The sequence below is a fragment of the Hypomesus transpacificus genome, unplaced genomic scaffold (assembly GCF_021917145.1).
Source record: "Hypomesus transpacificus isolate Combined female unplaced genomic scaffold, fHypTra1 scaffold_107, whole genome shotgun sequence".
Lineage (NCBI taxonomy): Eukaryota > Metazoa > Chordata > Actinopteri > Osmeriformes > Osmeridae > Hypomesus > Hypomesus transpacificus.
In genome coordinates, this window is record NW_025813698.1 from 617,590 (window position 1) to 643,527 (window position 25,938).

Genomic DNA, 25,938 nt, shown 5'->3' on the forward strand with positions numbered 1-25,938 from the left:
TTATTGTTTTTTTTTTTTTTTTTTTTTTTTTTTCCCCCTGTCAGTGGCTTAAGACTGCACATGCTTAAAACTGCACATGGACGTAACACATGTTTTCCCACACATATACATGCTCTTCCTCCCAACTTTCTATTTGGTTTGTTGTTATTTTGGCTGTACTGTGTGACTTTCACAGTGGCATCTAGTAAGAGAAGCCATGCATTGCAACTGGTATTTTAAGTGTGTATTAAATGAAAATATTTTTATGACTTCTTATTCTTTTATAATGAGTGTGGAAACTCATTGAAAGACTGCAGATCTCCTGAGATACCCTGCTCCAAGGCGTCAAGGCGTTTGTGCCTGTTGCCGCGAAGGACCATGCTTTGAAATCTTTGCCTTGCACAGAGTGTAAGTCCATTGTTACCCTATTTGAAGGGATTATGTAATATTACAACGGGTATAACTTGCACGAAGATATAACTATGACAGCCTAAAAACCAATGCTTGGCAATCTCACGTGCCTTGTAAGGATATAAGCATAATCATGCAAAATCAATGGCAACCGTTAAAAATCAATCAGGGACCTGATGTTTGAGGTGGACGGTGAAAGGTGGCAACATTTCGAAAGAATCTGCAAGATAAAATGCTTGTAACTGTATGTGGGTAGGTCTATGCACTCAGTGTGTTGGAGAAATAAACAGAACATCGAATGAAAGTCCTTCAACTCAACATCAAAGTGATTAATTTTGTCAAAGCGTTTAATGGGGCCTTAGGATGCTGTTGCAGCTGCTCTGATCCATGTTTCCCCCCTGACCTCTGCTCAGATTATTGTCCTAGAGCACTTCACCCCCAGCAGGTGGAGATAGAGTTGTAATTCACATGGAGTGGATTGTTCACGGTCCACAGATCCAAAGAAGCAGTTTGATTCAGTTTTTCTATGTAGCAGTGTCATTTTTTGGGTGGGGACAGATGTTGTATTTACACTGGCAATCAAACTATGGTGTGGCCAAAAAGTATAAGAAATGAACCCTTCTAGCTATTGATTCTCAGTTTATCTGTTCATTTATGTTCATTCAGTTGGTTTATGACAAAGGTAAAAGAGATCAATGCATATATTTTGTGAGACTTTAATTCATTGAAACTGAAATGTTAATTCTCATGTCTACTGTTTGAACATTGGATAAGTTTAGTTTGCTGTACAATCACTACAAAATGAACTTTAACATTTGAATAGAAAAAATTAAATAGAACATAGGCTTAAGACATAAGAAATTTAAGTATAAAGTGCTTTCTCTTACAAAGGGAATACTGTTATTTACAAAACAATCAATATGACTGACATGGAGACCACTGAGACAGTGGATTATAGTGATCCACTAATGGTGAGGCTAAATGGCAAATGTATATATCACAAAGTGCTAAATGATTCCAACTTCAGAAAAAGAAACAAAAGAAATCTTTGTCATTTTTATACATTGAGAAGTTTTCTTTCCGGATGGGTTCTGTGTACCCTTTAGTCGGCTGTGTGTGCAAAAGTCAGTAGTCTTCAGTTGTTGAGTACGATGGAGTGAGAAACCGGTGTAAAAACATGGCTCACTGTTGTGAAAGTGAAACCAATGCATTTAGGACTTGATGGAAGCTGGGGCAATCTTCATGATAACGCTCTTCAAATGACGGTGGTGCGATGTCATTGTGTTCCAGAAGGCCAGCTGCCTCCTCGTCTGTTGTCTCTGAACGTTCTTCTTAGGAAACTTGCCGTTCAGGTTGGCATTGCCACAATCACTGAACCACCAACCACCTGTAATATTGTAAAGTAAAAAAAAGATTTAGAAACAACATTCTTTGATCTTGGAATTTCACAGCTTCACGAAAGTTGAAGACTTGGCGAGCTCACGTGAAAGAAAAATGGTCTCACCTGAGAGGTGCTGGGCACAGTTGAGGTCAGCTCTCTGGTCGTTGTCTCGGTCAGAAGTGGAAAACGGCAGACCAGAAGACCCTGTGTGCAGAGCGCTCTCCTGGTTCTCCCTGGAGCCCAGGTGCAGGGCGTAGTTATTCTCGTCTCCGTCCAGGTGAAACGGGTACTGAACGGGTTGCACCTCTCCTCTCAAATCAGAGACCTCCACCACAAGTGTATTCTCGCCTTGGTTCGACAGAGAGTGAATGTTCTCCAGTCCCAGCCAGAATTCACCTGAAATATAAAAATTCCAGATTAGTTACATTCAATCACATGAGCATACACGTGAATAAAGTTAGGATTTGGGGTTTATTTGAGCTGAATATGGACATACCTGTCAAGCTGCCAAAGCCTTTCTGATAGGCCTCCCATAACTGGTTGAAGTTCTGTGACCCATCCAATCGTTTCTGGATAACTGTCCATCCACCTTCTGGAAGCAGGAGAAAGAGAGAGCAGAGAGTAAGAAATCTTTCTAAAAGTTTTCAACTCCTAAGACTAGACTTCACAGCCTATTGTAAATTGAGTGTTGGTAAAGTTGTAAAAATCAACCATGCTGTTAAGAGTAATTGAGGAGACTGGGTTTTTTTCTCACCGGATGTCATTTCGCAGAGGACATCAAAGGGCATTGAGTTGTGAGGCTGGATGGTGTACACACCACTACTTTTCTGCCCTTGCAGAAACAGCTCATGGCAATCTTTGGCAAAACCTGAAGATACAAAAAAACAGAACAGTCGTTTTAATTAGCCACTCGATGAAATAGATGATCTGGTGATTTATACAATGCTTTGACACCAAGTACAACTTTACTGATTTACAACTGTAAAGGTGAATGTGTATCATCAATTATGATATTGTCATGTCATACTCTTATCCATTAACTGTTTAATTTTTTTCTGATCTGAGTTAGACTTTGGACAGGATCTTCTGCCAACAGAGAAATTGGTCTAAAGTACAGTTTTCTATATCACCAGGAGCAAAGTGTGACCATAGGTCTACATTGTGACATACTTGGAATGCTTGTAAATGAATACATGTCTGTACTTGCTTACGTGCAAAATGTCTTGCATAATGGAAGTGTAGAGTCTACATCTATACACTAGCTGGATAACCATTAACAAGATTACATTTTAAATGTGGTTGGCTAAAGATATTCTTTTCAGCCAGAGCTAGAATATATATATTTTTTTTCAGGTTGTTCTCCCACACAGCATATGTATCAGTTTACTGCTCTGGGCAAGACATTGTGAGTCGTTTGCATGGCTTCTGAGAAACTAGGGGAAAGGTTATATGCTTTGAGAGGTGGTTGGTATGTATGGGTGTGTATGGGGCATGTTTCATGAAAGTATCTTACCTGTTTGAGAATTTCTTTGTTCTGTGCTTTTCCGTGCTGTCTCTTCGTCCCTGCGTCTAACAAGGGACTTGAATTTCTTGTGCATGACCTGGGGAACATAATCAAACAAAACATGTCAAGAACACCATTTTCATGTCTTATTTATTGACTTATTTGAACCCACCATCTCCCCCCTTTTTTCAATTAAGACCAATGTCACTGTTGTCGAGTACATACCCTGCCTTGCAGTGCATGCAGATGGCTGTTCTGTTTCTCCAGCTTGTCTTGCTGTTGTCGTATTTTCTCCACTAAGCCATCAATCCGTGTGTTCTGTGCTTCCAATATTCTCTAAAAAATAAAAGTGAAACCAAGTTAGCCATTTATCGACAGATGCATGATGTCAAACTCTGTCCTTCCACTGCTAGGATTACATGGAATTATACTATTAGAGAAACTGGTGGAGTCTGTCTCACCTGGATGAAGCTGACATCACCGTGGTTACTGTTGTTGCTGTCCTTCAGGGCTCCAAGGGCTCCATCCACCTTCTCCTCCAGCCTCTCCATCCTGGCATTACTGTCCCGTCGCTCAGCCCTCAGCTCCTCCACCTTCACCCTCATTTCAGAGGAGACGTTCTCGGCCTGACTCTCCCTGTCCTCCATCTCCCGGGCTTCCTTCGCTAACGCCTCCCCCTGGGCCAGGCTGTTTCTTGCCAGCTCGGCCACAGTGGCATTGAAGGCTTTGAGCTTGCTGCTGATGTCTCTCATCTGGCTCTTGCTCTTCTCCACGTGTTCTTTGAGCCCGTGGCCCAGCTGCAGGAGACCGTGGGCCACTACGTTGACATCGTCCCAGGAGGCATACACTTCTCTGTTGCTGATCTCCGCTCTGTTCCTCTCAAAGGGCAAACTGATGGTCGCTTGAACCAGAATGCCAACAAGGAGCAGAAGTATCACTGGTGTCTGCATCTTTGGCTTTAAATGATGTTCTCGGTCTTTGGAATGTTTTGAGCTCGACGCTGGTCTTTTTCTAGTGTCTCGTTGGATCCGTGCTCAAGACCAGGAGTGTGAGGTTTATATATCCTGCTGCCTGCATTGAGCTTGCGGGTGGCTGTTCTCATTGGCTACTGGGCTGTGTGGGGGGGGGTGTGGTATGCATAATGTGATGCACTCCATTGATACAGGGGAGAATTTGTTGAGGGGTTGGAAGTTAATGTAAATGAGCAGTACTGTAAGAAAAAAACTGAAATCTGAGAATAGTTACCTTTCACCTTCTTTCTCCCCTTACAGTTCAGTGCACAAGAATGACTTTATCAATATATTCACAAAGTATATTTTTGTCAATAAATCTAATTTGTATTAATCTTGAAAAAAATAGCACGATTATGATATAATTTTGGATTAAAGCGTAGCATTAAAAGCGTAGCCAGGCATTTTGTGGCTTGTTATTGCAGTCTATTTTAGCAAAAATGATAGTGAGTTACAGCTACACTATCAAACAAAGATATGATTTCATACATAAGAATGAGCTGCTTAATTTAGATATACATTTGTAATTTACTAACTAAATATTTTATGTCCTTCCAGTGCATAGTGTTTTAAAACAACACTGAAAAACATGTTTTTTTTCCCACCTAAAGGCATCTGGTGGATCTTGCATGGGGAGAAATGCAGTAAAACAGAGTTTCAGACGTGGTCGTTGTGAGAAGTAGGGGAAAGTTCATGCTCAGAATTGAACCATTACAGCCATTCTCCAAAACACGTGCTGGGAATTCTACACACACCCCAGGCACACAGGATTCAGTTTTCAGGCAAGACCAAACATCGAAGGGCCTGTCTACATGTGTAGAGGTATTTTGTGGAAGTTCCTTAAGAGAAACACAAGTAAGAATCATGTGTTAACTGGCTGACTGACAATTAAAGTGATCCCTTTTCAACCGAACCACATTTCACGGAACAATGGAGACACAGAATGACCCACAGTATGGGGCCCAGAACAGTTCCTGTAGAGAAGGGTTGAGCTTTAAGGACACGTAGCCTCAAGTAGTTGCTCCTGTCCTGCACGTCTCCCCATACTGCCGGAACATTCTTAATGCCTATGATTTCTTTACCAGCACACAGTATCTGCCGGTGGGAAATGTTTTATTATGTCGGCAGGACATGTTTAGTAATCAGTTGCTCTTGGATGAACGAGAGAATTCCTTTTGTTCTGTCCCAGGTATCATAGCATTTTCTACCATCAAGCTCAAATGATGTATTGTAGACTCCAAGCTAACACTTAAGTTGAAATGTTACTGAACATTGTGTATAAAGGTTAAAATTATTTTGTTGTATTTTTATTTCACATTGCATTCATCGTTCTAATTCTAAACACATTCCTAAACACCCATGTATGGGGGTCAGATGGCTGAGCGGTTAGGGAATCATGGCTGAGCGGTTAGGGAATCTGGCTATTAATCAGAAGGTTGCCGGTTCGACGTGCAAAATGTTGAATGTCCTTTGGCAAGGTATTTCACCCTACTTGCCTCGGGGGGAATGTCCCTGTACTTACTGTGAGTCGCTTTTTATAAGAGCGTCTGCTAAATGACTAAATGTATGTACACTATGACTGTAACTTCAAAAGAAGCTATAAAGCTAGTTAGTTATTTGTATTACGTTTTTGCTCATTTAAAACAAATACATATAAAAACCATCTCAATCTTTATGAATAATTCTTTCTTTGTAGATTGTATGACTCGGTAGTCCTTTGATAGTAACAGACTGAACAGACCATTTGTTTTTACTCAGTTTTCCCCTCAGTTGCGGGTTAGTGTGTGAAAGGTGAAGATGAGATCACGTGCCAGGTCTCTTGCATCAGCCTCAGGGAGCCAGGGTCCACATCCACGGCTGCTTCTGATCACACACAGCTGGGAACAAGACTCCTTGTTAGTTCCGAAGGGCAATCCAACCATAACAAGCTTTGATGTTTCATGGCTACAACAACATACTTTTGTTTATTGAGACAATGGATTGATAAAACACAACTAGAACATATTTCAGATAGAGCAGTTTATACATATGTTGATTTGAACATTTGTATTTAATGTTGTACCATTAATGGACCTTTATACAGTTTAATATACCACATGGTGGATAATGATTCATTCATATTGGGAACAACAGATCAAGCATCAGTTACACATGTTGACTAAGCGTATTGTGATTTGTCGTGGACCCAGTGAACAGATGTTATTCACAATGTTACAACTGAAATTCCATTCACATCCATCATGTTGACCCTTTACCCAGATTCCAGACGCAAAGCATTTGTAGTCTGGAACGTATGTATTTAGGCTGTTCCCTTCCTGATGTTAACTGACTCACCACAGCCCACAGTTGCCCTTTCACCTAAATAAAATATCCAGATTCAACCCCTTGTTTTTGAACAAAAGTGGTTGTCAATGTCTATCATAATTGTTCTCCCCAATTTAAACAGTTATATAATGTGAAGCTATGTAACTCAAGGTGTGTACAAAATGTTAGGGCATACATAAAGACACACCCAGTTGAAAACCATCAAAAACATAATAAGGATATTGTTAAGGACTGGAACTGATACCTCCTCTGATGGGTCCCACAATTATAGGTTTTCACAATGACGTAGTTGCATTTGGGGGCCTTTTTTGTAGTAATGGGTTAGTACGAACACCCAAGGACATGGCAATACAATACAGCACACTGAATATGACACAATTGTAGAAAAGAAAGGAAGAAGGACATGACCAACATTTCTGTCACGAGTCAGTCTTGATATTACAAACGGGTACATGAAACATCAAGTACAAAGACAAAGACGATTACTCATGGGACAGAGTGGCCATCATGACTGATTCCTACTCCACGTCAGTCTGGTGTTAGACCCTCACCCAGCCCTTTGGTCCATCAAATAAAGGAGTCCTCCGGTCATGCTGCAATGGTTGGCTGTCACGTAGAAAGAAATGCAAATAGTGTTGTAAACTCTGATCTATTTCTGTCTATTTAACCTGGTAATTGAGTCACCTTTGTCCCATCCTTGCCTTTATCCTGCTGATCAGTCCAGATGACTATTTACTCATGTGAGGTTCAATGATTGGTCGGTTCTTCACTCTCTCTTTCACTGATTAAAAGTCTGGTACGTCACGTCATGCGTGCACAAAATGGTTGCTGACTTGCAGTTCACCTTTTACCTAAAAAAGAGATCACCCCAGCTCTTTCTGGTTCCATGAAATGTGTTGGTTTAATCTTTGGGGAAGGCCAAATAATCTTTGGCAGGACAAACTCACCCAGTTGCACCCAATCGGCTTGAATTAAAATACTTTGTTTTAAAAAGGATTTAAGCTTATAGTGCAAGACCTTGAATCCAATTGGCACACCTATAAAGGTTTCCTGTTTGTCCTACGCCGTGACGGCCTGTGATATCCTTCGAGCCAGTAACCCATGACAACATGTTTTCTTGGACTTTGGTGTGTCCTCGTCTTATCATTCCTTCACTGTGATACTCACTTGTTTCTATTGGTGAGGTGTTCACGCCTTTAACATAGGTTAAAGCCAAAAGTTGGAAATTGATTGATTATCAATGATGATTGTCAGTTTGTAGATATATCTTTTTAGTGAAGTCGTTATCAATTCACCATCCACACGTGTTGAAATAATAATAACTGAAGGTCCATAAAGGTTGAACTAAACATGTTACAGGCCAAGATCATAAACAGTACTATCGGTGCCTGCATCACTGGGATGCCCTCATTGATAAATGTTTTACTGCCACAACAACAGTATAATACGTTTTTGCTTGTTTGCTGTTTGGATGTCTGAAAATCTGATTGGTCCAAGCTTGGTTGCAGACTATTCCACACAAGAAGAATTGCGCAACAGGACTCTTATGCAGTAGTTGCTGACGTTGGATTCATTAGAGGGAGTTAGGTGATTCTATGGTCGAACAGTACATTGCATACTCTTGGAAATGTTGAGTCACTCCATAGAGAATGCCAACCCCTCCCCTGAACCAATCAGCTCCTCTCCAGTTATAGTGGATCGCTTATGTCAGACCAACAATGTGTTTTTTCAAAAAGTGGTTTTGAATAGTAAAAAATAAAAATACACCATTCTTTGTTCATCAACTGTCTCCACTTGTTTCTTGTAATCAGCAGCTTTCAATTATTTCACGAGATCCCTCACTCCTGATGAGTTCCCAGTCAAGAACAGACAACCCACCACCTGTATGTGTGGTTCACTGAGGAGGCAACACTCTGACGTGACCCTGACATGATGTCTAACAAACGGTGTCTGATAGTAACCTCAGAGTCTGGTTCCTATATCCTGGTGTGACCATCTGGACCGGAGGGTCACATGACCCCAGAGGGAAGCACTGAGCCCCTGGCCCTGCTCCCAGCATTATCCTCACCACAACACCCGTGGGGCGAGAGAGAGGTGTGTTTGCCACATACTGCATATGTTTACAACAGCACTGGCTGCTTTTGTGATAAATAAGAAGTTTGTAGCATGTGTAATCAAAAGCTATGGTTAATTGATAACAATCAACATCAAATCGCATGAAGGGCCATTAGATTCATGTACAACATAGTTCTTATGAACCATGCATTTGTGTGCAACCAAATTCTGGGTGTTAACTAAGTTTATACTGTGTATAACTGAAGGGAAAACTATCAACTGCAATTTCGCAGCTGACCCAGAGAACTCTGAACGAGACTGACTCTGAACAAGACTAAAGAAACGTTTCCAAATGAGACGTGAACTTATGAATATATCAAAATATTCAAATCCTCAACAGAGTTAAAGACATCTGGTCAAATATTTAGCAGTTATCTTTACACACATCTCAAGGGTCAAGAAGCAATGATCTATCACTTCCAAAGTCAGTCAACACAACAGGGCATCCCCAAAGGATTTGAATGCTCTTACTTTAATGTGCTTTCCACATCTTGGTTTTACATTTACATTTAGTCATTTAGCAGACACTCTTATCCAGAGGGACTTACAGTAAGTACAGGGACATTCCCCCAAGGCAAGTAGGGTGAAATGCCTTGCCCAAGGACACAACGTCATTAGGCTCGGCCGGGAATCGAACTGGCGACCTTCAGATTACTAGCCCAATTCCCTAACCGCTCAGCCACCTGACTCCCTTTAAACCTTACAGTAGTGGCTCTCCAGTCTACAGGCACACTATGTACTTTCCTCCTATCTCCTCCAGGCTCTGTTTATATTTTCCAAATCAATTTGTCTCAGTAGGAGTATTATCTTTCTGCATTTTCTGGTATCTCCCTTCTTACACTTTTAGCCTTTGCCTCGGTCTCGCATGTGCCAAAACTGACCCAAACATATTTTGGCACCTTTGGTCTATTTCCTCTGCAAAATCCTTGTTTGAAAATAGTGTCTAGACTCTGATAGGAATATGCACGCTGCTGACTCATAAACTTGTTGCTATTTACAAGCTCTGTGACATAACATAGAGGCCACTAGAAAAGTATTGAGACAAGGACAGGACTTGATGTGCTTAACCTTTTTTATTTTATCTGAGCCTACGCTTGGATGGAAACGGAAATGTAACTGTGATGCAATAGTGCCCTCTCCTGTCAGGTCCCTCAATTGCAACTCAGCTGAGAAAGTCCACACAGTTGATTTCAAGATTAGAATGTCATGACTTATATCATGAGATAATGACTGAACATGAAAAGTGAACAATTACGACTGTAACACAAATTCTGACTACAGTCTATCAAATCTCTCCCTGTTTGCAGTGCTTTGGAAGCGCGTTCCTTGCACAGTAAACAGCGGATAGCTGTCTGAAAAAAGAACATCGGGAGCTGTTTCTGTTTGAAATGTAAAGTACTTATCAGCACGGTGCTGAAGGGAACTACAAACACCTAAACAAGGTCTCCTATAAAAGTGCAAATTACTAGGTTATGTCAGGAAGGCTACACACAAACACACACGCACACGCACACACACACACATACACACACTGAATACAAAACACAGCATAGAAAATAAAGATGTAATGCAAATCATTTGATTAGCTATGTTCCTGTTTTGTTCTCTTTTCTTAACAGATCAGATATGACATTTGTGCGCATGATTCTCTAAACTGACTTGGCATTATGAAATAGGATAAATCAAATCAAATGTTTGAAGACTTGAAAGTGGGTTTTGTTGTTGAGTCACATGGATAAACTTGCCCTACAATGTTAGGTTATTTATTCACCAGTTATTATTGGTTATATTTTATTATGAATGGATTGCCTAGTTCCACAATTTCACTTAGAATTAAAGACTAAAATCTAGAGACGTTATTCCACTGCAATTGACATAGATGGCATCAAGGGTTGACTATCTTTATAACAACTGAGGCGTGTTGGCCACACACTTGCCGCCATCAGACTGACTTGAAACACGGTTCCCACCCACTCTGTTGTCCACATCATTTGGCCTCATAGCGCCTTTTCATTGGACGCCTCTAATGTCTGTCATTGACAGTCAAGACCTTTGAAGAGTGAGCTGGGAACGGGGAAAGCGCGAGGGGTGGCAAGGTTTTACTCATTCTCCAGCTTTATTACCTTATCCGAAGAATGTCGTGAGGAGTTCTTAAGAGCGCCTATAAAGAGAAACTGAAAGGTAAGAGAAATTTGATAGCATACTGTACGCGGTCTCATTTTCTCTTGAACGATAATGTACAACACAGATGGTTGAATGTATAAATTAAAGTTAGCTACAGGTAAATGCATGCCACCAGGAGAGTGCAAATGGTATGCAACAGTTTTACAAAGGCAGTGTCCTTTATAGTGCTACGTAAGTGTTTTGTTTCGTGTTGTAAACATTGTAAACTTTTACATTTGATGTTGGGACAAAAAGGGTGTTTCCGAACCTACAATTCTACGCAGACCTTAAAACGCTGGCGCTTGCATTTTCTAACCATCTTTGGAATGTATAGATTATGAAAATATTATATTGGCTATGAGCAACGTTTTGGAGCGGAATGTATTTTTATTGATCATCACCTTAATGCATCTATATATGTACTTTTCGACTGATTCTATAGGCTACTGTAGCGTACTAGTTCATTAATTTGTCCCATGAAATATACAAAATGTGATGCAGTTGTGATCTCACTAAAGAGTGCCTGTTAATTCACTACAGCAGTAAGGCAACACCATCTTATACAAACAACTTATAAAGATGAGTGAAAGTTATGTATATCTATCACATATTATTCTCCAGCTTTGCCTTCAGCTGTGCAACACATTCCATGTGATGGGATGTGCAAAGGATGGATAGTAAAAATATTCGTATTATCTAGCAATTTCTTTGAGCCATTATATAACAATGGGACACAACATGGAAATCCCCAAATTGTCAGTGGAGATTCAACCCCCTAACATCCTAACAACCTCATGTTGTGTTAGTGGTGCCAAATCTTTACCACTCTACTGAGTAACACCAAGTTGAGTTCCACAGTCTCCCACAACAACATGCGATCACATCATGCACAACCGAACAGAACATGGATTCAGGGCCGGCCCAATGCATAAGTGAATTAAGCAACTGCTTAGGGCCCCCGTGGCCACCACAGGGCCCCCAAGAGCACATGAAATTACAGTTCAATGTTTAAAAAAATATATATATATTAACAACGCCAAGGGGTCCCCAAGTCAATTTAGCTTAAGGCCCTGTAAAGGCTTGGGCCGGCCCTGCCTGGGTTCATATTGTTTTGGCTAATTTGGATTATTTCCTCCTATCTGGTCATGCAGTGTGCGGCCCCTGCCTAATTGTACTACCCAGACTCATCGTCATCCACTTGACTGCTAACCATCTCCATGTTGTCTGTCATGTGATTCTGTTCGCTTTGCTGGCTCATTGCCAGTGTTTGATTCCCTGGTCCATCTTACCTTCCTTGACAACCATCAAACTACACTGCGTTTTAATTCAAGTAACTCGATTCACTGACGTTTTCTTATAGGTATTTGTAACTCTCAGATCTGAATATTAAGTCGGATTAAAATAACTTTTTCATTCAGCTTGCACATATAGTACAATCATTAAAGTTCCTGACCTCTCAGTATCGTTATTTTTACTTCAGGAAGGTCGAACCAGATATAAACATTGCAAGCTAATAAAGTCTTGTTGTGTACAATGTCTGAATGTATCTTCTGTAGACATTTGAGAACTGATTGGGGAGTGTGGGAAAGAAATATTAAACTAAACTAGGATTCATCAACAAATATTTGAACAAATAGACAAAGCCGATTCACATGATTCATTGACAACGTGCTCTCTGACACAGAAGATTCTGTTCTGAGGTCAGAGTAAGGTGAAATAAAGATTAAATCAAAATAGATCAAGAAAGAAATCACTTGTGGGATCTTTTTGCCTCCATGTCTCTGTCTGTAAACAGCAGAATCCCTGCTAATGACAAAAGATAAACTTTCTGATTGTCTAAGCTATAAAGGTAATCTGCGAAACAGCATGATACGATTGCAACATATTAGTCTCTGCATGGTTTATCGGGTGAGGCTCATTCGCAAGCACCTTGTCAGGATCCTCCACACTTGACTGATGTGTTGTTATCCTAGATAAAGCTTGAGACTCATTGGTGCAATTCAAAACAGTTTTGTCTGTTGGATGGTGATGTGTGAAGCTTTCAACAACATTGATGAGCTCACCCAAAGGATGTGTGATGGTTAGTTCCTGTAACGGCACACTTGGGTATGACTTACAGCGTGCATCTCAAAAATAGAACCGCCGTAAATTTAGTGCGGGGAGTGTTATGTGGCTAGTGTAATAGTCTGATACATGGGACATGCCCCATGTCTGAGCGATGAGAATAAAAGTCCATATTAGGTTGTATTCTTTCATACAAATACCCTTCTCTGCACTTTCGGTCCTATTTCATTTAAATGCACTTTGAAAATCCAATCTGTGTTAAAAGGTTTGTGGCCTGTGAGTGAGTTATCTGACTGGCTGAGTTGTTCACAGCCAGTGAGAGCTGGGCTGTTCTCTAGGTATTTTCTGTGCAAATATCTACTTTGAAATCAGTCCCAAAAAGTGCAGATCATCGCGGGGGCTGTAATATTCAAAGTCTATATTGGGGCTCGATATCCAGTCCAAAAAATACATTTCAGTTCATTATTCATTTCATAACAGTAGCTTAGCTATGAAGGTAGGGCCCAGGCCCCCCTCATTTGTCTGCCCCCCCCCCCCCCCCCAAGAGGCTTGCTTACAATAAAAAATTCAGGAATTGTTGATTTTGTTTTTCTTTGTGGTTCATCAGACAACACTGAGAGAACTAAAGGATTTCATGTTATGTGAGATGCTTTAGATCAGGTACTTGCCAAGCTCTGTAACCAATCTAGAAGAAACCACTGTTTGATGTAGATCAATGCCCAGGCAGATGTTTGGGTTTATTTGAGCATGACTATAAACTTTGTTCATTTTAAAAGAAGTACATTGCTACAGCACCGTTCATAGGCATATTTATATTCATGCCTACATGACCATACACCTAGTCAAAGAGTACCACTAACTCTAGAGAATCTATGCATTTTCAGCCAGCAATTTAGCCTAAGTGCTAAATGCAACATAATGGTAGAATCCTCTCTTCTTAATTAGCAAGCCTTCATCTTTTGAAGATAGAAATGGCTACTTACTAAATTGTACCAGATCTCTGTGGGTTTCTTAATTACACAACACAAAGAAATCAAAGTGAAGTTAGAGTTTGTGAAGAGGGCGTCTTGTTTTGTATGTTTTCCCATTGTTTTAATCGTCAGCACTGGAACCTTTGCTGAGATTTATAGAGTTCCCTTAAGAAGGGCCTGTCTCAATGTTTTGGAAAATGATTCTAACCACTGTATTAGGATGTAATGCCTGTTTAATGATTATTTGTTATTCACAAACACATTTTAAAGGAGGTCAGTCTGATTCCAGTTCCCACACTACAGCGTTTGAGAAATGGTGGATGAAAGATAACTGGCTAAAAATATCCCTGTTTGCTCACCACTCACTAACAAGAACTGGGAGAGAGCCTTCTAATCAAATCCAGTGTCTGAGATACTGTGGATTCCCACTTAGGAGGTTATCTGAAGCTTCTCACAGGAAAAACTCATTTACCAAGATCATTTTAACATTTTGTGCATGCCTTCATTACTGTCACTTCAGAATTCTTGAACTTAGCTTTAATTGATAACTGTCAAAATGGGAGACAGCTGGATTTGAAGACATGCCCTTGGTAAGGACACTATCTTGTGTTTACCTTCTGTTTTTTGTCTGCTGAGAAACAGTTATGGCTGATGGGCACAGTTATAGTACATCTGCTTTTTCCAGGAAATACAGTGGTCGAACTAAGCTCTGTTTTGTAATGCCTCTTTAAAGTACAGTCAAGAAGTTGAACAACTGTTGTTTTAAAACAGTTGTATTTTGTGCTTCTTATTTTATAGTTAGCTTTCATAAGAGTAACTAACAGTTATTTCCCAGCGTTTCCTGTCTAACGCAGTGTTTTAGCTGTTTCTTCTGCCGTCTTCTTTTATCAAAAAGATGGTGTTGAGTGCACCACCAAAACATAACAGGTATTTTAGTTGTTTCTGTGTAGACAGGCGCTAGATGACATCTGGTATTTTACTAGTTGTACGATAATCAAACATCTGGAAGCTTCAATTGCTACTGTTGGAGAAGGAGGCTTGTTTTAAAAAAAAAAATCTTCAAAATTGTGTGTGTTTATAATATCATAAACAGGAATAGATTAGAAAGAAATGTACCTGCACACACTAATTTTGGGGCACTTCAGACGTTTCTGGTACCTTCATCAAGACCCAGGCTAAATAAAGGTTTCAGGGATCAAATATCTGCTAATCCTTTGACACTCACTCAAGCTTTGCTTTTGAAAGATAAAATAAATCTTTCATCTTCTCATTTAAAGAATTGATACAATATTTTACAGCGCCAGGCAATGATGTTCCTTGCATGGCACACCACCTAAGACTGCAACAAGGCGACTGTTTTAGCTAAACTCCTTTAGGATAATGCTGTGTGACTGTTCTCGATACCAGACCTGGAACTGTTGGGAGCAACGACCAGTGGAAACGGTGGATAATTGGTCAAAGTAGTAATTTCTATGAACGGCTTTGTTTCAGGAAGGGGGACTTTATCCATTGGGCATGGGTGTTCCTCAATGGGTTATGACCAGGCCCTGCCTCTGGGAACTGCTCTTGATGTGGAATGTCCTGTACTGTGTGTTCAACTAGTAATGGGACTCTAAAACGGGTCATTCTTTCCAAAGATGTCAACATTACCGTTTGAATTCAATTTAGTCATTACAAGTCCGGTCAAGTCAACCAGATGGGCGTAGTCCAAGATTACGCGTCTGAAAATGTCGGTTGGAAGTTACATAGCAACGGCTTCCACCTGCAGTGTTTAGACTGGCCCTTGTGTAGCCAATCAGTGCCACCTCACACCCTCATCTACTTTACACAAGGACACCAAGAAGGGCTGCTTAGTGACAGTTATAGAAAGCGGGTGGGTAGACGTACATAGAGACCATTGTTTCTCAGCATTTGAATATAACCCCACAGCTCGACTTCGACTTCCCTTCACCCAGTCCAAAATGGCGCCATGGGTAGACTAGACTCTGAGACATACACTGTCTCTCAAATGCCAACCTAAGTCATGGACTTCTTCAATCCTGATTCAATTCACTTTGTGACATTTTGAACCTGTGGAGAGTGAGGGGGATTGGGGCGGAGGAAAACAAGGAGAGCTCACAAAACTCAGCGAAACAGCTTCACCACTGAAGTAGCATAATGCTTCATTGTTGGGCTTGAATGTGGCTGATTGTCTTTGGCGGGAGGGGGGGGGGGGGTTATGAGATGCATGTGATTTTTTAAACCAAGTCGATGTTCATAGATAAGGATTAAGATGTAGGTCTGAAGTTCAGTTGAACATTTTTTTTTTTTGATTGACAAAAAGGAAAGTGTGATTCATATGACAAAGAATTTTGCAAGGATGTGGCCCCATGTTCCCAGGGATGAGGTCTGTATATGTTCAGGTGTCAGTCTGTTATTTCTGTCAACTTCCTGTACTTGAGCGTTCGGGTCGACACACTGCGTAGAACCTAGTCTTAATTGCATGTTACCTAAGTCCTGCATGTGATGTCATGTGATGTTAGCTTGGGCCCTCGCTGACTACAGGACAGCAAAGTGTGTTTGCATGCCTGAGAGTGAGGGCCTTTTGTTATTGTGTCACACCAACGCTGTGTTTGTTCAGCTCTCAGTTTTGCTTGCCTTCACCGTGGCGTTTTTCCTGTGGCCGTCAGGAAGCAGCTTTCCTGAGCGCGGCCAATGGGCTTCCTGGCAGGAGAGAGACGGGAGTTCTTACTGGGAGACAATAGGAGGTCTCCCTGGGGGTGTCAGAGGCTGGGGGGAGGGAGGGGGGGGGTACTCTCAAACCTGCTTCCCTTCAGGAAACTGCAGATTTATCCCAGCAGCTAAACCACTTGCAGAGAGGCATCCAGTGAGGAAGTTGAGGCCCTACTTTGTGTGCGCGCGCGCGCGTGTGTGTGTGTGTTAGGAGGTGGAGGAATGTGTGTGTATCTGTGCGTGCGTGTATACATCCGAGTGTGTGTATGTGTGCACGCATCAGTGCTTGCATGTGTGCATGCTAGTAAGTGTCTCTTTTTGAGAATGGGCCTTTTCTCATGTAAAGTAGTTTGGTAGTTAAAGTGAGCCAATGGATGGGGGGGGGGGGGCTAGTTGAATGAATAGGTTTGCCCTTGTCCATGAACACCAGAAACTGGGTTAATATGTGCGGGGCACAGTCCTATCAGGTTCTGTGCAGCTAGAGGCCCTCTCCTCTTCTTCATTGTCAGTCAGCTTTTTCGACCCTCTGCTTCCTTTTTCGAGGAAAAAGGGTGGTGGTGGGATGAGGTCACTTTTCCAAAACATGGGCTGAGGCGATGAAACCAACTCTGGACCAGGACATTTCCTGTTTCAAAACTGTAGACCCCAGTGTTGGATTTATGACTGCTTACGGGAAACTGCTTTCTCAGTAATGAGAATGATGTTGAAGAAACATTAGCTTATGTTAAACAGGAGGAGAGCTAAACATAAACCTCCAATCAGCATGGCAATATATCCAATAAAACTGCATTCGCCTAGCACGGCTACAATTTGTAAAGCAATGTGGTGTGTCCATTTACAATGGAATTTACTGAGGGCTTTATAAAGTTAAACCCCTCTGCCTTTTATTAGGTTACATTAACTTACCCCCATTAAGACTTATTGTGTCCAGTCAGTTATGCTGTCATATGACATTTGCCCCGTGTGAGACCAATGTGTTTTATGGGCAGAAAAACACCTAAAGCTGGTGTGTGTGTGTGTGTGAGAGAGAGAGAGAGAAAGAGAGAGAGATGCCTGTGGTGGCTCCCGGCTGGTGATGGAAGATGAGGGGTGTAGAGGAATGTGCCTTCTCCCCCTGTGCCCTGTAATTTGCTGCCTGTCATCAGGACCTGGAAAAAAAACATTTGAACTGGCCTGTTTTCTGCTGAGTGAGGCAGGCAGGCTGTGAGTGAGGAGGAGTGGGATAGGATGGGAGGCTAGGCGGTTGTGTCGAACCTGCACTCCTTCTTATCTGCAGCATACTGACAAGAACAGCGAGGCCTCCGAGTATTCAATGGAGACCCAGATGCCATATCTGAGGAATTCTTCTTTTAAAGCCTGATCTCCGACAAACACACATCTGAAGTTGGCATTTTAAAAACAAAAATGTAACATTTACCAATGAACAAGTTCAGACAGGTCAAAGGGGGTGTAAGTCATTCTGCATTTTGACTGGAACTTGCATGACTTGGTAACAAGAAATACATTACCCTTTAGAAAGTAGCACGGGACTGTTTATCAAAGCTAACAAGCTCATTAATTGTACCTGGTTTGACCCACACCTCTTCCACTAATCCTGTTCTGAGGGAGGTGCTCACTAATCCTTCACTCACAAGGGTGAGCCAGAGCCCTAGTTGTTTGGACGTTCAGGTGATTTATAGATCTGCGCCAAGCACAACCATCTCTGACCCCCAATGCATGTTTTGACCCCCTAGAGGAGGAGGTAACAGGTTTTCCCTCAGGTTATGAAGCAGTGACCTGCAGCTGACAGGATGAAGCTAACCAGTCCCTTAGCCCAGTCTCCACTTGAAGCAACAAGCTAACTTGACATTACAGGCTAACAGCCAGCATCAGGGAATGCCATTCCTCTGATACGCAGCGGAACCTCGGATGGATTAGCCTAAGTAAGGAACATTTGTGCTTTTATTGAATCATCCAAATGGGGTATCTATTTATTCTTGGGCAATGCAATGGATGCACGTTTTACCATGTTTGAGGATCTAAAGTCACTTTTGATTTGATCTGATAGAGATGGCTAGGTCATGAGAGATCCCAGACAAGGGTTCATTCTTCTGTGTTTTGAGGGCTACCTTGTTCAGATACTTGATGAGTGCGACACGTTCTAGCCTGGTCTTGCCAGCAGGATGTTGGAGGGAAGTGTGTGGTGGAATGTGCCTGGGGGTGTGGGGAAACAGATCTGTGTTTGTGTGTATGTATGCGTAGTGTAGGTTAGGCTACTCTGACCCTCTCTCTCTCTCTCTCTCTCTGTCTCTCTCTCTCTCTTTCAGGGGAGCTGTGACCCACAGTTGGAGTGACAGCAGGAAGAAGGAACCCAAGGTGAACCCTGTTGCTCCGTCAAGAAAAGCTTTATGATTCCTTCAGCGAGTGCATGACAAAAGGTAACTATGGGAGTCATCCTCCAAACTGACGGTAAAGAAGAAGAAACAAACATTCTGTTGTTAGATCGAATGGTAGTTGCTGAGAAAGAAACTTGACTTCTAAACTATTCAACATCAACATCAAACCATAAATGTGAAGCCAGTCATTCAGGTAGTTCTTCTCCACATTTGATTACTACTCCTCACCTCTTTTCTTTTCAGGTAAGCAGTGAAAAAACACTGATTTAAGTGACTGTTCCTTCTTTCCCCAGATAGTGAGTTGACTGTCGGGGCTTCTGCTTAGAGATCTCTGTCCGGGAAGATGACTCAGTCTGTGCACGTTAACCCAAAACTGCCTGGTGAGTTATGGCATAAACATCAGATTTAGAATAATGGCACACAACCCAACACATTACTCTAAGCCCTAAGCAAGTGGGAAGCTAATGGTTAAGTTCTTAAGTATCAGTTGCCATGTTTGCTGAGACTTTTTTCATTGTTGTGGTGTTATTGCATACAGCTAAAAGGATTCAATTAGAGTTTCACTCAGTAGTGTTGACTGCTCATCGGTCAACAGTGTGTTGCTAAGATGCCATTTGTGGTCAGGGTCTCTAACCCAGGCCATTTGTGGGATTGAAAACCAAATCAAGTTTTTCCCTCCCCCCTGAGTTGTTCCTTGCGATGCGTTCCTGTGCCCGCAGACTTGGGTGCTCCATTCCTATACTCCAGCCAGGAAGAGGCAGATCCACAGGGATCCTACTCAGTCCAGACTCCGTATGGCTTCCAGCTGGACTTGGACTTCCTCAAGTACGTGGAGGAGATCGAGAGCGGTCACAACCTGCGCCGGGCGCCCCTCAGCTCCCGCAGGTCGACGCGGGGCGTCAAAGTCTCGCAGCGGAGCACCAGCGTCGGTGGACGAGCCAGCGGTTGGACCTCCACCGAGTCTCTCTCGTCCCCCGCCAGCGAAGATGGCAGAGTTCCCCCTCCACCGCCCCCGAGGAACCGCATCGGTTCGGCACCCTGCGAAGCACAGCCTTTGTCCCCTCTCACCATCATCAGCTCCCCGCCGCACTCCGCCGGCTCCAAAATGCCCCCTCCTCCTCCTCCTCTGCGCAACCCCAGGGTGGAGAAAACCCTTCTCGAAACCAGCCGGCGACTACAGCAAGAGCAGAGCCACCAGCACCAAAATGGCACCCGGTTCCAGCTTTCAGACCCTCCCAAGCCAGGCTTCAGAGAGGGCGCCAAGACAAATGTTCCTCTTTTGACTTCCCATGCAAACACAACCACTGTGGATGGTCTGCCTCAGCTACAGTCTTTGGTCTCCCCTACCCCACCCCAGAGTAGCTGGATCAAACTCAGTCCTCACACCTCTGGTAGAAGCACTCCTGCCTCAACCACCGGAATGGCTTCTCTACCACCCACCCAGTTGCAGACGGTGAGAGAGCAAATGGCCACTGCCCTCCGGCAACTGAAGGAGATGGAGGAGCGGGTGAAGGGCGTCCCGGCATTGGAGAGAGAAGTGGCTAAATTGCGTGCGGAGAAAGACATGCTTCTGTCAGCGCTGCAGGAGAAGAAAGATTTAGCTGCCAAAGAGACGGTGGTCCAAGAACGACAGACGACCACAACAGTGACTGTTTCTACCACAGTGGACGCGGAGTTCCAAGTTCCGGAAACTCCTCCGACTTCGAGCAAAACAGGAGACGTCAACAGACTGGGCGAGAAAACAGAGGTGAAGGCTGAGAGAAACTCCGCCAAAGTTCCAGAAAGAATTGCAGCCGAGACTGCGGAGAAGATGTCGGTGGCAGTCGGGGATGACGTGTCACTGGAGGAAGGGGTGTTCTACTACAGACAGGAAGTGAAAGACGCGTCCGAGGGAACAGAGGTGGCCGTCTGCGAGAAAAGCGTTGGGACTGAAGAGGCGTCCGCTTGCGACGAGGCAGTCCAGGTGGGCGTGGAAACGCAGGAGGCCTCTGTGTGGGTGATGGAATCTCTGCTCGGCGTCACCAGCGAGGCACAGAGAGAGATGGACACCTTACAAGACACCATCAAATTCCAACAGGAGTCCATTTGGGCTCTGGAGGGGAGACTGAGCCAAGCTGACCAGGACCTGGGAGCGCTGAAAGCCAAAGAAGAAGAGAGGAAGTCCCGGGTCATGTTTGAGAAGGGTGTCCTTGCCAAACCTACCATGGCAAACGCTCAAGTAGCAACTGATTCGTCCACTTGCACTTTGCAACATGTGGCAGTGTCCTGTTGCCCTGAGGTTGTGGATGCATGTGTAGGGGGGGATTTACCATCCAATGAGAATCACCAGAGCACACAGACTGACATTGTTGAGAGTCCACCTGAACCAATCCCAGTAGCTCTGGTCAGCACTGGGAGCCAATGGGAGAATATTCTTGAGGAGGTGCAGGAGCAGAAACCTCTGGCCACCGCGCTGAAGAGAAGACAGATGACCATCGCAGAGTACAAGGTTACCCCTGATGAGGAAATGGTCAGTGTGGCGGACAGAGAGGAGGAAGTGACCACTCCCAGCAACCAGACATCTGTTGGAGGTAGGTATCAGCTAGGATTTGTTACTTATACAGTCCTAAACCAACATATGTACAGTACATTATTCCTCTTTAATGTTCATAAACGATCAAGAATCAAATGCACATGACCTAACAAAGCATCATGTTGGGTTATCTGTGTAAGGAGCATTACGTGCTATGCTGTTCTGTTTAAAGTCATCCAATAAAACGAACCGACATCCATAGCATCATTGCTGGCTCCAGGTATGCTTAAATCCATCATGAAGAGGAAGGACGGAAGTGACCCGGGTCAAACTCGCAGCAGCGGCAAGAAGAGCTTGCAGTTTGTCGGCATTCTCAACGGAGGGTGAGTTTCGGAAAGTGCAGTGAATGGGAATGCGTTGCCACGACATGCGGTTACATGCGGTCATCTTATCCCTGTCATTCTACGTCATCAGGTATGAGTCGACATCGAGCGAGGAGGACGAGGAGGAGGAGGAGGCGGAGGAAGAGGAGGAGGAAGAGGGGAGTTCGTCGGCGGGCAGTGGGGACGGCGCGTGCTCGGACAGCAGCGAGGAGGCAGCGGCGGCTCTGGAGGACACGTCGGACGAGGAGAGGAACGTGAACGTGGACGACAGCGACAGCGAGGACGAGGTCCTGGGAGGAGCCACCAACGCCTCTGACACTGTGAAAGAGAAGTATGTTGTGAAGAAGGGACCTAAATAATGATGCGTTCGAGAGATTAATCTCCTTTTTTATTTTTTGCCGATTTCATGTCATCTCTGTTACAAACCGACCGTTGTTAAATGGCACAAGGTAGCATTCAGAGAAATGAGGCTTTCTCTTCCTAGATATGACTGCCAGCTTTTGAATATTTGTCTCGTTTGTCATAGGTTTGAGCTGAGTGCAAAAATGCGCGAGGCTTGTCTCATTCTGAAGAACCACCTGAACGATGATGTCAAAACACTGAAGAGTAAAGAAGTGGTGGGTCCCAACATGCCTCTTCAGTTAAACCAGCTTTACCGTGTCTGTCCTTTTTTGTTTCTTTAGAGTACACAGCGTGGTATTGAATGAAAACCACCCTTGTCAAAGCTTTTTACAATCAAATAAACTCGTTGATGAGTTTATTTCCCTAATGAACAAAAACACAAGTGTATCTTTCATCAGTGTTTTGTCCCTAATGGAATGAGTATTAAAAAGTGTACTGTCTGTACTATACGGCTGAGCGTTTTGTGTATATAGAGCTGTGTCTAGAACCAAACTATGCATAATCAGCTGTGTCATGTGTTTATCACCAGTGATTTTCCCACCTCTCCTCTGTCCCTTAGCTCTCCAGCACCCACACTGTGCAGCTGGAGTGGTTCCGTATCTCCAGCGCTAAGATGGCCCAGCCTCAGCGAGTCTCCGACTACCTGATGGCCTTCTCTGAGGTCTCCTCCGCCCTGCTCGCGCGTGTGGTCAACATGACTGACGGGAACGGCAACACCGCCCTGCACTACAGCGTCTCCCACTCCAACTTCATTGTGGTGGGCCTGCTGCTGGATACGGGTCAGTGGGCATTTCCACATTGTAACCCAAGGGGGAAAATGAAGTCACATGCCTATTCCAATAGCTACCTGGTTTTATCGCGTGTCTGTGACTCTGCCTTTTTAAGTGTGTGTGTTGTCTACTCTTCAGGTATGTGCTGCGTGGATAAGCAGAACAAAGCGGGCTACACGGCTATCATGCTGGCAGCCCTCTCTGCTGTGAAGGAGGAGGAGGACATGCAGGTGGTCAAGAAGCTCTTCAGCCAAGGCAACGTCAATGCCAAGGCCAGCCAGGCACGTCCCTCTGAATAAACCACATTTCACCTGCATATCGTTTATTAGGAAATAAAGTATTGGACAGCCCTCCGTTAGACGTGTACAATAGATATGTATCGGGTGTCAAGCTGAATTTATAAATGTTTTATAAGCCATCTTTAATACTGCATTTAACTGTGGCATCAGAATAACTTGCCAATGAATCAAATCACTTAGTTACTACTACAGTCAATGTGGGAATCAGAGGCCTGTTCCAATGTTTGCAGTTTTCAACTTCAGTCTTTCTGATGCCAAGACATCACAATGTTCCAACTCTCCTTCTTTTCGCCCAGGCCGGCCAGACAGCACTGATGCTAGCAGTTAGCCACGGTCGGCAGGAGATGGTGCGAGCCCTGCTGGACTGCGGCGCCAACGTGAACGTGCAGGACGACGAGGGCTCCACAGCGCTCATGTGCGCCAGCGAACACGGCCGGGCCGAGATCGTCTCCCTGCTCCTGGACCAGCCTGGCTGTGACATCTCCATCGTGGACAACGTGAGTTTTATCGGCTGTTGCTAGGCACCTCCGTACACACCAGCCCAGTGACAAAAGGAAGTGACATATTGAAAATCCACTGTAGTTCAAAATCCATCACGGTGCTACACTTTCTTCTAATACGGAGGAACAGTGCAAATCAAATGAGAAGACATTATGGAAAATGGACACGCGAGAATGATCTAAACTGTCTAGACTTTTTCTTTTCATCCCTTTTTGTAGACCTCTACTTTGTGTCTGTCCAGCCGTTCAGAGCCAGCCTCTAGCAGGGCTACTGTCTTAATTGCCTTCATCTGTCTTTGACTCGACGCTGTTACAGAAAAGAAAGTCACTAGACTGTTTAGATGCCCTCGAGGGGCACATTAACAAGCCAGAATGGTGTTCTGTGTACTGTTATATCATGCTGGTAGTGAATAAATACGGGTAGTTTGCCTCTTGTGACTTGCATATTTGCTCTTTGAACTGCTCAATGGGTCTCCGTGGCCTTAAGTTTTCTTCTGTTCCAGAGTCACTTCATATGAACTGTAGTAAAACCGGTTCAAATGCTCAGACACACATTTGAGCTTACACATCTGGGTTTGAACGAGTTGGGCCATAGAGCACATGGTTTTGAGTTTCAGATGGTCACAGCTGGACCGAGATGGGGTGGGAAAGTATTTGGGCGTTTTTTTTGCTCAACACTGTGACATACTGTACTGTACTGGAGGGATATGGGTGTCTAGGGAGACAGAAAGGCAAAGACGTTGAGTTAACCCCTTGTTACTGTAGTATTTTACATTTTACAACTCCAAGTACAATACCTATTAAACACGGTTGTGTCTCTTTCTGGACGAAGTGGATACCTCCTAAAGTCCCCCTAATATAACTATGTTGGTTTCCGTGTCTCCATGAATTGAAATGAGTTTTGTCTTTCCGCAGGATGGCAGCAACGCTCTGTCCATCGCTTTGGAGGCCTCGCACAACGATACGGCTGTCCTGCTCTATGCCCACATGAACTATGCCAAAACCCAGGCAGCTGTGAGTCGGTTATCAGAGTAGAAAAAAACATGTCTGTTGTTGTTCACAAACTAGGTAGTTTGGCCTCGAATATAGTACAGGCCGCTCAGAACATATCCGTATCATGAGCAATGCCTCTTCTATTTGAAGCTGGGTAATATTAGCGCCTAGGCTGGGCTCTAATATTAAGTTTGGGTGTGGTATGCTAGCTGCTGGTTGCAAACCCCAGGTTTGACTTGCGCAACAGTGACGCCTAGAGTGTTTTCCATGAAGCACCATCGTGAGCATTAGTTATGGGTCTGTCTGTATTTGTCAGCGGTTGGTAAGAAAACAATGCTCTTATCTCTTTCAGGGAACTGCCAAGCCCCACAAGTCCCCATAAGACATGGTCAGCAGAGTGATGCAAGCGGTGTATATGATAGACCATTAAGACGGACAGAAACGTAACTGGACAAGAGCATTAAAAAAATGTTCCACTGGAATTACCACTGTCCCATAAAGGATATGTATTTATATCTTGGCTTAAGTCGTGCATTTATTTGTATTGTTAATATAAGGTTGATATTTTTCCATAAAAGCCTTGAGCAGTTACTATTATCCATTACTAATCTGCATTTGTAACATGTTTGACCAAGTAAAGGTCTGCAGCATCTATTTTTCTATAAAACAGAATATGAGACCTTAAATCCAATTTGCACTCATTATGTTTAGTGTAGTCGTCACTCTACTTCAATTTAACTGCCCTCTCAATCGTCTTGCTAATAGTTCAAAGTCTGCACTAACCGTCTATGCATTGTATATTCATGTATGTATTTTCAGGAAAAAAATAAACATATATTTACATAATACGTTTACTTATTTTTGCTTTGTGGTTGGAAAAGTTTAATTAAGAAATCAACTGTTCACGATCCCTCGATGACCACTGATCAATCACGTTTCTTACTGTCCATAGTTTGGGTTTGAGAGGAAAAAGTGAAATATAATGTTAATAATTTGAATAGTGACTTTAAACACATTTAATGCTGTTCAAGTTAGTGCCATTTAATAGTGTTAGTGTTCTGTCTTGCTC

At 43.3% G+C, this 25,938-nt stretch overlaps 2 protein-coding genes across 3 annotated transcripts; one reads left to right on the plus strand and one right to left on the minus strand.

Annotated features, from left to right (window-relative positions):
- Positions 1-34: 34 nt before the first annotated feature.
- LOC124487914 (angiopoietin-related protein 4-like) lies at positions 35-4,302 on the minus strand. Its single transcript, XM_047050312.1, has 7 exons — positions 3,737-4,302; positions 3,501-3,611; positions 3,285-3,372; positions 2,526-2,639; positions 2,268-2,363; positions 1,895-2,167; positions 35-1,777 (listed from the first exon to the last, which is right to left on the minus strand). Exons 1-7 carry the CDS (start codon positions 4,223-4,225, stop codon positions 1,602-1,604), a joined length of 1,347 nt encoding a protein of 448 aa, XP_046906268.1. The 5' UTR covers positions 4,226-4,302; the 3' UTR covers positions 35-1,601.
- A 6,457-nt stretch (positions 4,303-10,759) lies between these two features.
- kank3 (KN motif and ankyrin repeat domains 3) lies at positions 10,760-25,715 on the plus strand. Of its 2 annotated transcripts, none has more exons than XM_047050342.1 (12): positions 10,760-10,906; positions 18,942-19,052; positions 19,304-19,390; positions 19,730-21,580; positions 21,785-21,905; positions 21,997-22,236; positions 22,432-22,522; positions 22,867-23,086; positions 23,216-23,358; positions 23,673-23,873; positions 24,792-24,890; positions 25,222-25,715. In XM_047050342.1, exons 3-12 carry the CDS (start codon positions 19,354-19,356, stop codon positions 25,249-25,251), a joined length of 3,033 nt encoding a protein of 1,010 aa, XP_046906298.1. In that variant the 5' UTR covers positions 10,760-10,906; positions 18,942-19,052; positions 19,304-19,353; the 3' UTR covers positions 25,252-25,715. The 2 variants fall into 2 exon arrangements, with proteins under 2 accessions (XP_046906298.1, XP_046906300.1); XM_047050344.1 differs by having other exon boundaries at positions 21,803-21,905.
- The last annotated feature ends 223 nt before the right edge of the window (positions 25,716-25,938 follow it).

Excerpts from the sequence above, each read along its gene's own strand:
- LOC124487914 (XM_047050312.1), bottom strand. The coding sequence starts at position 4,225 with ATGCAGACACCAGTGATACTTCTGCTCCTTGTTGGCATTCTGGTTCAA. Across the intron at positions 2,640-3,284 it reads ACAAAGAAATTCTCAAACAG|GTTTTGCCAAAGATTGCCAT; the intron begins GTAAGATACTTT and ends TTGTATCTTCAG. Across the intron at positions 2,168-2,267 it reads AGGCTTTGGCAGCTTGACAG|GTGAATTCTGGCTGGGACTG; the intron begins GTATGTCCATAT and ends TTTATATTTCAG.
- kank3 (XM_047050342.1), top strand. The coding sequence starts at position 19,354 with ATGACTCAGTCTGTGCACGTTAACCCAAAACTGCCTG. Across the intron at positions 19,391-19,729 it reads CGTTAACCCAAAACTGCCTG|ACTTGGGTGCTCCATTCCTA; the intron begins GTGAGTTATGGC and ends CTGTGCCCGCAG. Across the intron at positions 22,523-22,866 it reads CACTGAAGAGTAAAGAAGTG|CTCTCCAGCACCCACACTGT; the intron begins GTGGGTCCCAAC and ends TCTGTCCCTTAG.